This window comes from Siphateles boraxobius, unplaced genomic scaffold, assembly GCF_051911475.1.
Source record: "Siphateles boraxobius isolate OS27281-9 unplaced genomic scaffold, OSU_SipBor_1 35, whole genome shotgun sequence".
Classification (NCBI taxonomy): Eukaryota; Metazoa; Chordata; class Actinopteri; order Cypriniformes; family Leuciscidae; genus Siphateles; species Siphateles boraxobius.
This window is the reverse complement of record NW_027508975.1, coordinates 14,712,678-14,722,603: the sequence shown is the minus strand read 5'-3', so window position 1 is coordinate 14,722,603 and position 9,926 is coordinate 14,712,678. Positions and strand designations below refer to the sequence as shown.

The window sequence follows — 9,926 nt, the reverse complement described above, 5'->3', positions numbered from 1 at the left end:
GGACCTTCGTAGCATTTAGAAATCACTGTTGTAAAGCATACACTGATATACTAGATCTCTTTATGTTGCAAATTACACTCTTATAACTTATAAGGTAACTTATTATGTGGGTAATAATGCTTTAATCAAATAAGCTGCAAAGTAGCACTTATACATTGTCTGTGTGTACCTGCTGAGAAACAAGCAGTCTATTTTAACGCATCATCTACAATTATTGGATGAGTTCCATCAGGATTAGTTAGTATTTTTTTCTCTGTGTGGCAATCTATGCAAGCTGAGAATTTTGTTCTTGTCTGTTAACTACTCTTTTTGACTGTCTGCTGTCACAAGTTTTTATCTAACTATACATGGTGTGAGATGAAAAGAGCAGTATGGTGTAAGAACGGCCAATGTTGAACACCCACACCTTCGCTCACAAGCTAACTATACCATTTCTCCACACTGCACTTCAGATAGCTATACATATGTGGAATGTCAGGCTAGAAAATATACTGAATGAATTATGTAACGTCATGTTAAAATATTCAATTCACATTTATTTGTATAGCGCTTTTCACAATACATGTCGTTTCAAAGCAGCTTTAAAGAAAATGCATGTCTACATTACAATTTAGAGTGATTTATTATGAGGTGACTGTGTCCAAGTTATGTATTTCAGAAATGTACATATTCAAATCACACAGTTAGCTAACAATGTATTAATTTAAACAATGTATTAAAATTAAGGCAGAAACAATAAGCTCATTGAAATAAAGAATACATGTTGTTAACAAATGATTAGGAAATATCATTTTTTTTAACATCAATAGTTAAAAAATAGTTAACACAAATATTAAAATTAAAAATACTCAGATCTTGCATGACTTTCTTCAGTGGAATGTTTTTGGCTTATGCAATGCTGTTATTGACCTCATATGGAAAAAACAATTGAAATATTAGAAGTATCTTCTTTCGTGTTAGACATACAGGTTTGGAATGGCATGAGAGAAAGACAAAACGTTGTTTGGGTGCACTTACAAAAAATAAAAAAGTTTTTTTCAAGTGTTCTATTAGTATACTTTTTTAAAGCTAAAAATACTTTCAGTCAATACTTTTTATATGCTTATAAATATAGGTAAACTTTATTTACTTCTCAGAAATATAAAGTTACACTTCAAGTAAAATGGACATAATAATATACACTCCCTTAATAGTGAACAAAATACAAAAAATATATTTTGTTCTTAATTCAGAGCTCGCATTATAAGATCTGTAAATCTGCATAGTATAAAAGAGGAAAACAAATGTAGCTGATGTAATATTCCCAACTTTGCTCTCTGATCTGTTATCATTAACTATATTTTTCATTATATTCCAAAATATATTCAAGTGATTTAATACAGTCTAATTTAATTTTTCCTCAGACCAAGTAGTTCATGTGGTTATTTAGGTCATGTGGGGATGACAAATGAGAACATTATGTATTAACAAATAGGTGTAAGGTCCAGCATAAATAGTTTCAAATCAAGGCTTAAGTAATGTCAGTGGAGTTGCTGCAAAAATGGACCGTAAAAGCAGGTGTGCAGTTAATCTCATCTAACATCCTGTTATGCAGCTTATGTCTAACCACAAGCACTAGTGAGAGTAAGAAGGCTTCAACAAGAGGCCATACATTGTCTTTTTACATGCACTGTGGTTTTTCAACCCATCACAGGAAAATATGCATACATTATGGACACAATCTCACAGGCTCATGTTTTTCTTTACAAAAAAAAAAGCTATAAAATTACAAAAGACTATAGAATTGGTGCCACTCTCCTCATTTTCATGCCCTTATTTTTAATAGCAGGATTCCATTAAGGATTGTATTTTGAATAAGCCTATTTTCCAAAAAAATGATACCACTTAGCGCCTCTAGTGGACTTTTCACTCGAAAAGTGCAGGGAAACGTACCTGGAGGTACGTATTTCAGGTTTTGCAAAAACGTAGGCAGAGTAACGTATTTCCAATGAGCCTGGGTTGCTATTTTCCTTTAGGACAAATATAACTCATAGAAAATTTCACAGCATATGAACTAGTCTGGAAAATGGTCTAAAAAGTGTGATGGTCTACAAAGAAGCATGATTTAACCTAATTTCAAGAGGGCAGATTTTTATTAGGGGAAAAAAAGTAAAACAAATAAGTTAAAATATCAGAAATACATACAGGAAAACCTACATTTCCAACTAATAAATATTCATTTTTATAAAACAAGAACAGGTCATCTTATTGTATTAAGACAATATGTTTCATTTTCTAACTTTTATTTCAATAATTTTTAACATACTCCAACATATCCTTCTCCACTATAGCACCCTAAAAAGAAAAAAAGAAAAAGAAAGAAAATCTCAAGGCCATGTGAGAATGATCTTTACAAGGGTTACTATTTGCTGTTGCACATAATTCATATAAAATACTGCTTTTGCTTTACCTTCATTCTTTTGATCGACTCATGTCCTGTCCATGACTGATGAGATCCCCAGAGAAACACTGGACAAAATGTTAAGATCATAAAATATAATTATTTAAAGTTAGTACAAATTTTGTTTGGTAAAAAGTTTGCAAAAGCATACTTTTGTATGTAAAATATTTTTGTTTAATCGAATCTGCTGTTCAAGGTTACATGGTTTACTGGTCAAAAACCATGAAATAAATCCTACGTACAAAAAGGAGTAGTGAAGACACAAACAAGACTTCATAAAGTTCCATCACAACCTTTTTTTCTTATTGATTGAAGTTTATTGGTCATTAAACATACATTTCTAACTGATCAATGCCACAATTGATCAGTCAAAATCAAATGATCAAGAGAGTCATGTAATACATTACAAAAAAAAAAAACATTTTTAAAGAATCTACAGCTATTTTCCATTCCATGACATTCATTGTGACCACATCTGCCAAGCTCCAATAAAACTTTTACCAATATATCAAATAACACACACTCACAATGTCACAGGAGTTTTAACAAACTTACATCTTCATTTAATATTATCGCAAGCCTTGTTCATATTGTATAATACATATTTAGAGCTTGCTTATTAGTTCATTATTCATCTAGAATTGTGTCTGCTGATTTTTTCAAGTGCATTTATGCGACATGAACCCGTTCTCATGTTCTATATAGCACACATTAAATAGTTGTTTTGAAACAGCAAATACAGTCATTTTCAGAAGACACACATGCAGTAAAAAGTTTAGTTCAGTCTTCACAATTTTCTGTGCCTCTTACCATAACAGATGAACTCTCTTCTCTCAGTGTGTTCTGTTTACCTGTTAAAGGGTAAATAAATGTAGACACTTTCATTTTGTGTTTGCAGTTTTTTTTCTTGACTCTTATTACTTTACAGCTATTGTTGCATATATTATATATTATAATACAGTATACCATGTTATAGTTTAGGTTTGAAAGGAAAAATTACCATATGAAATTTTGCGGTGGGCATCTTTTCTTGTGAGCCTAAAATAAAAAAATGAAAAACAGTTTGGTTCAGTTGCAATACAATTACATACATAAAATATATTTTTTGAAGTTTATAGGGTAGAATTTGAAATACTGACCCTCTGTTTTTTTTGTTCACCGACATATCTGAGAATTTAATGGAAATATTTAATGAATTACTGAATATATTATAAAACAATATGCCACGTCTCATGTATCGGCTGATCAATTTTACCAGAGCATGTGCCTTTAAATTCATACAAAATTGATTGATGTTACTATAGTTTTAAAATATATATCCTAATAATTTTGGTTCGGCATTTGTTTATGAATTGTGCACATTTATACATATTTCCTCCAAAATATTTAACTACTTGAATATATATCATTCTTGAATGATTTTTTTTTTAAGTAAAAGGCTACTAATATGGAATTTCTGAAGACTTACACAAGCTTATTTCAATAAGATGGTAATACTGTATTTATCAACATAAATTAATCTGAACATAACAAGGTTATGTTGGATTGTTTGTCAGACAACTTTACTCATTAAATTCCAATCAAACAAACCTTAAAAAGGCCAAACCAGCAAAACAAAACTAAATTTTAGGCATTTGTTAATTTTACAAATTCAAAGTCCCAACTATTGAGGACATATATATTTAAACACCCTCAAAATCAGAAGCACCAAATTCTCACCTCGGTACAATACTACACACATAATGACTGTTATAAGTATGGTAAGGAGCGCTGCCACGCAGCCGGTGTACAGAAGCCAGGAGTAGATTGGTTTGGTTCCTGAAATATAGCAATGAGCAGAGTAATTAAACTAGATATAGATATGCCTATAGGTTAATTAATTAATAACTAGAAGCAAAATGCTGCAGTATTCTGTATCTACTGTAAACGGTTATCATCATTAATTTTGTTTACATTCAGTTTTTCACTTTTACTCGATTTCATTTTTCAGAGTTTTCAGAGTTCCAATGCAACTTTGTTCTACAGTAATTACATTTAAAAAATCAACTTGAATAAAATCAATTTAGTCGGTTGACATTTTTAAACTTTAAAAAAAATTACTGGACAATAATAGGTATAGACCTGTTATTTTTCCTGATGTTTCTCTGAGACTTTTATCATTTGGGCTATACGCACCGTATCGCTTCAGAGTTTTGGACATGTTCTTGCCATTATATTCAGCAAAGCATTGGATTTCATCGGCTTCTGTCCACTCATCTGCAGAAATAGAGAGATGAGCACGTGTGAATTCTGTGGCTGAATCAGTCGAGTCTGTCCAGGCGGATTCAGTCCATCCAACATGCGCTTTCTCTCCAATCCTCCAGAAAACCTGCACTTGAGACGGGACAACTCCGGTCACCAGACACTGCAGCCGTACCGATGATGAGCCAGTTTCTGGTGCTGAGTATAAGATGGATAGTTCTGGATTCACAACAGAGTGATCTACAACAGATATCATAAAGTCAGAATGTTATCTGTTATAGTGACCGTGACACATAGAACTGTTGATGAGATTTAACCCCAGATTTACCTGTTACGATCACCCTGCTTCCACTGCCGACAATAGACATTGAGTTATAAATGCCAATGCAGTAGTACAAACCTGAATCCTTCTGTGTTACATTTGTTAAAATAACAACACAAGTTTTATCATCACGTTGAAGTAAATCGGATTGAGAGCCAGACCTCGACGGTGTGAGTTTCCCAGTCCGTAGGTTCAGCTTTTGCCATGTTGCAACAGAATAGCAGTAAGAAACTCTGTGCTCAAATGTACATCTTAATTTTACAGTGTCACCAACTGAGACGTGTGTGAGGTCCGGTGACTGTGTCAGGAGGAATGAGTAAGTAGCTGCAAACGAGAGAATAAAAAAAATGTTTTAAATATGTCTGATATTATGACTAGAATATCAAATTAAATAGTTACTCTTTAAAATGAATGAGGTGAGATTCTTGAGAAACAATATTCTCAACAAACAAATGCAGGCAAAAGTGCCAAATAACTTACTGTGTGAGGCAAAAATGCAAATATTCTCAACTGGAAATTTAGGCCAAAATGTCAAATAACTTACTGTGTGAAGCAAAAATGCAAACACATAACCATATCCAACACTGCGTCGAGGTGCTCATGTCTGCAGTTCCAAAGATCTGAAAGAAGTTAGATGTATACGGCAATCTTGCAATCAAACACCACCCAGTTTGACGGAAAATGGCCTCCAAGGAGAAACAAAAGAGGAAAGAAAGAATCCCTTACAAGTCCTCAGTGGGTGGACCTTTATTGCCTTTTGCACTTGTGCAAAAGATACACCAAGATAGTAGATGGAAAGACATGTTTAAATTTCCCCAGTGGTATGCAGGCCTCCAAAGGTGCTAAATTATTTGTCAACTAGTTAGTAAGAAAACATGTTGCTAAGATAAAATAGCAATTTTACTACTTGCTTTTACTTTGGTGTTTCAGGAAATATGGCCATGGGACCATATCACTTCTCAGGCCTCCAAGAACAGGGCTTCGTCAAACCTGTTGGGGACCCTCCACCGTTGCCCATTTTGGAAGTCTCCCTCATCAGAAACACCTAATTAAAGCTGATGAGTTGAATCAGGTGTGTTAGGTGAGATAAGCATACAAAATGTGTAGTGGAGGGGGGTCCTCAGGACAGGTTGTCCTAAAATGACTGCTTAATGCAGTTCTCGGTTACTAACTTGGAAATAAACTTAGTCAATGTGTCAGTCCGCAGAAGCCTGCTACTATTCGTTCCTGATGTTTCAGATGCATCAATGTATGAGGCCAAAAAGGAAGTTGTGCTGATGTGGTAATGTTAAAGAGCTCAGGTTGGATTTGTCAGGTTCATATAGTTCCGATATCATCCATAAAGTCACTATTGCATATTGGTGTGGCTTAGTCTGTAATGCTCAAATCTACAGATTTTTATCCTGAAAGGTCAACAGAATGAGCAGGTGTTCTTTTTGTCGGTTGACAGTCTGCTGTTATTCTGGATGCTGTTCCTTGTTTTGATCTAACCTCACGGGTTTGAGATGAAAAGAGCAGTATGGTGAGAGAACAACGACAATGCTGAACGCCCACACCTTCGCTCGCAAACTGAGTCTAAAACATTTCCCCACCTTGCACTTCAAATACCTGTCATATGTGCAATGTCATGTTAAAATTCCATTCTATAAATATAAAATACATTTCTTTAAATAGAAAAAATAAATCATTAAATTATACTAAAACAAATAATTTTGTCATGCCTGTTCTGGGTATTAAGAGTTTCGTGATGTATGAAAAATATTTTTTTTTTCAGGGAATAACTTTCTGAATTTTGATTTTCTTAAGGATAAGCCAATCACCAAAATATACTGATTTTTACAAACCAGCTTGTAAAGTAATTTAAGTCTATAAATAAGTAAATAAACAAACAAACAAACAAAAAAAGATCCATACATCACACTTTATATCATTAATTCTGTCTATATTTATGGTAAAAAAAAAAAGTTCAAATCATAACACCAGCAATTTGGTTATTTAGGATTTATAGGGATGGGAGTATTACATGTATTAAAGTGATTGTTTGCTCCATTTTATTTGTGTAAATATTTTGTTTCAGTAAAATGTTTTATATCAATGTTGTTGTAATGCCATTGTGTCATTGTGTATGGACAGCTGTAAGTAAGCAGGTTCAGTTCAGTCTGTTTCATGAGACCCTCATGTCTAACGTCCTGCTGTGTATTGCACCTCTTACTTTGGTCTAAAACCACACTTTGTTCAGATGACAGCAGAAAGGCTACAGCAGAAGGCCCACGCATTGTAGGCATGCAGTGTGGTTTTCCAACCCCTCACAAAAGCACACAATGACAAAATCTCAAACATAAAATCTCAAATATCTTGTGTTTATAAGTGTTAACCATGCAGCTTGCTTTAACAACTGTTTTTTTTTTTTTTTTGCTAAGAAATAAAGAAAAAGTGAAATGTGTTTAGGGATTATTGTTGATTTTGTTACAGCCTGTTTCTTGTTTAAAGTTATACTCGTGGACACTGCTTCACACACATCGGATAGTGCAGGCATTATTCTGATTCAGGTCAAAATAGTTTATATAATTTGTTTTACTCTCTAGTTAAGAGTGTAAAATTCTACAAACTTCAGCCAACTTAAACAAATTTTAAATGTACTTTTTCATCCAATTCTGGTTGCCATGCCGTTCTCATGTTTTAACGCCAAACGGCAAATAGGCCTACAGCTTAAGTAAGTGAAATGTAATTTAACAAAACTATTACAAACTGTAAGTAGGCCTAATTCGCTAACAATTCCACTCTGAAAAATTTTTTTTTAAATGTATTTGAAATTATTAAATAAATAATAGAGAAATTGAAGAACGACACACGTAGGCCTACCTTTTCTGTTCACTCACCAGACCTAATAGTCTACGTTCGAACTCATGGCATTTCTGATTAATGCCTTAAACATGACAGCTGTAACGTGAACATTTTCTACGAAAGAAAAAAGAAGGCGGATTCAATCCTCTGCTCTGACTAGAGAAATGTGCTAGTCCCCGGCACGATGCGCACAATGAATTTGAGCCTGAACTATAAATAAAGTGTTTATGGTAAAGACACGAATAAAAAGACGTTCTCACTAACTATACCTCTGATTAAATGTCACTATTAGCCTACATTCCAAAGAATTTCGGAAGAATGTATTTAATCACACTTGCCAACCGCGCTCTGTTCGATTATCCAGAACTTCAGACTGAACATCACCAGACACTGGAAAATTAAATTAAAATAATATATCCTAAATAAACAGGTTTTATTCGAGCACATTTATTACAGCCATTAATAAACTACACAACACGCGTTCGCGTTGAAAGCGCAAGGAACCATTTGCGCGCAAAAGCCAGTTTTGAGGTCGGCGCTAATCCTCAAATCTTCTTTGCTCACATTACTAATCTTACTACCCGCTCCCCTGTCGTGCTCGATCCTGAGTTTCCTGACCTACCTATTAGCCTATATCTGTGAAAGCCTGAGACGACAGTCTTGGTGATTATTGAACATATTGCTTGAATAAATTGCTCTGCAAATGTTGTCTAAATAGGATAGTCGGGACATAATTTCAGAGAGCTGTAAAAGTATAATCACTTGGTTCGCAAGTGAATAATGAGATCTACCTTTAGGCTGCTTAGATCCACAATGCACAGACGGGACAGGTGCGATGACAGGACAACTCTCACCGTTTCGTTCCCTTGAGGGACGAATATTGCTTGGTAGTGGGCAGATTTGATAAACATTCGCTATCACGGATTTGGTGAGTTTTAGTGTTGCTCCGAGATAACACATGTGCCTTTATATGCCTATATGTTTTAGTTTAGATGACCGCTAAACTGAGATTTCCAACCCTTTGGATGTCCATTTATAAGCAAATAGGCCTAGGCTATATATATGTCCCTGATAAGCAAAAGAGAAACGAAGGCCAATGTATTTCGAACAGCGAACTTGCTGTCTCGAAAAAGTCAGGTAAGTGAAAAAGTCAGGTAAGTGCATGATTTATTTATTTTTGGTGCTAAATATGCCTTTAGCTGTATATGCACTGTAAAAAAAAAAAAAAGTTGCTGCCTTCAATTTTTAAGTAAAATCTGGATGTAATTTAAACTTAAATTAGGTCTAGCCTACATTAAACTGACTTTAAAAATTGAACCATGCTTGTATAACAAAAAAAGTTAAAAATTGCTTAACATATTTTTAAAGTTAAATCAAAATGTAAAACATGTCACAACTTATTGATCATACTTTTATTATAGGCTATATTTATAGGCCAAGTAAGATTTCAATTATATTTATAGGCTAGGCCAAATTTTACATCCATCAAATTGCACATTTTTGTACAGCCAAGAATTCTGGTTTCTGAGGTAGTTCATAATGCGATGCATATGTTGTTGTTAGGCTATTTAGTAATTTGACAGCATAGCTCATTGCACAATGCCTGGCCTAGGCAATTATCCACAGCATTAATAACAAAGCCTTTGTAAACTATAGCTTGTCACGTAGACCTTACTGTTTTGGCTAATACGTGACATATTCCAGTTCAGAATGTTCCGAAATGGTGCGACAGTAGGCCTATGCCATGTCTGAGTTTACATTGAAAAAGAAGAACAGATGATTCGATCCCCACGACTGACTGAAAAACCCTCCTTCAAAACCATTGCCTTTGATAAAATATCATTTGTTTTTTTACTAAGGAATCTGACTCCCAACTGTTAGCCAAAAAGAGATTGAGGGGGTTAAAATAACTATTGAAGGCTTTGTAAAGTGTACTTTTCCACAAAGCTTTATATAATTCTTTAAAGTGAGTAATCTGGCATTGAAATATGAAGTTTAAATTCTATGAAGGAACCAGTAAACTGTATAATAGGATGGTCTTTCTTTCTTTCTTTTTTCTTGAATGAATGAATGGACACT

General features: G+C 34.0%; 1 protein-coding gene across 1 annotated transcript; it reads right to left on the bottom strand.

The window, feature by feature from the left end:
• Positions 1 to 2,036: 2,036 nt before the first annotated feature.
• On the bottom strand, positions 2,037 to 6,001 carry LOC143702550 (uncharacterized). Its single transcript, XM_077196511.1, has 10 exons — positions 5,730 to 6,001; positions 5,548 to 5,623; positions 5,010 to 5,327; positions 4,616 to 4,921; positions 4,160 to 4,258; positions 3,580 to 3,607; positions 3,441 to 3,478; positions 3,251 to 3,291; positions 2,450 to 2,508; positions 2,037 to 2,334 (listed from the first exon to the last, which is right to left on the bottom strand). The coding sequence occupies exons 2-9, from the start codon at positions 5,603 to 5,605 to the stop codon at positions 2,452 to 2,454; spliced, it is 945 nt and encodes a 314-aa protein (XP_077052626.1). The 5' UTR covers positions 5,606 to 5,623; positions 5,730 to 6,001; the 3' UTR covers positions 2,037 to 2,334; positions 2,450 to 2,451.
• Between the last annotated feature and the right edge of the window lie 3,925 nt (positions 6,002 to 9,926).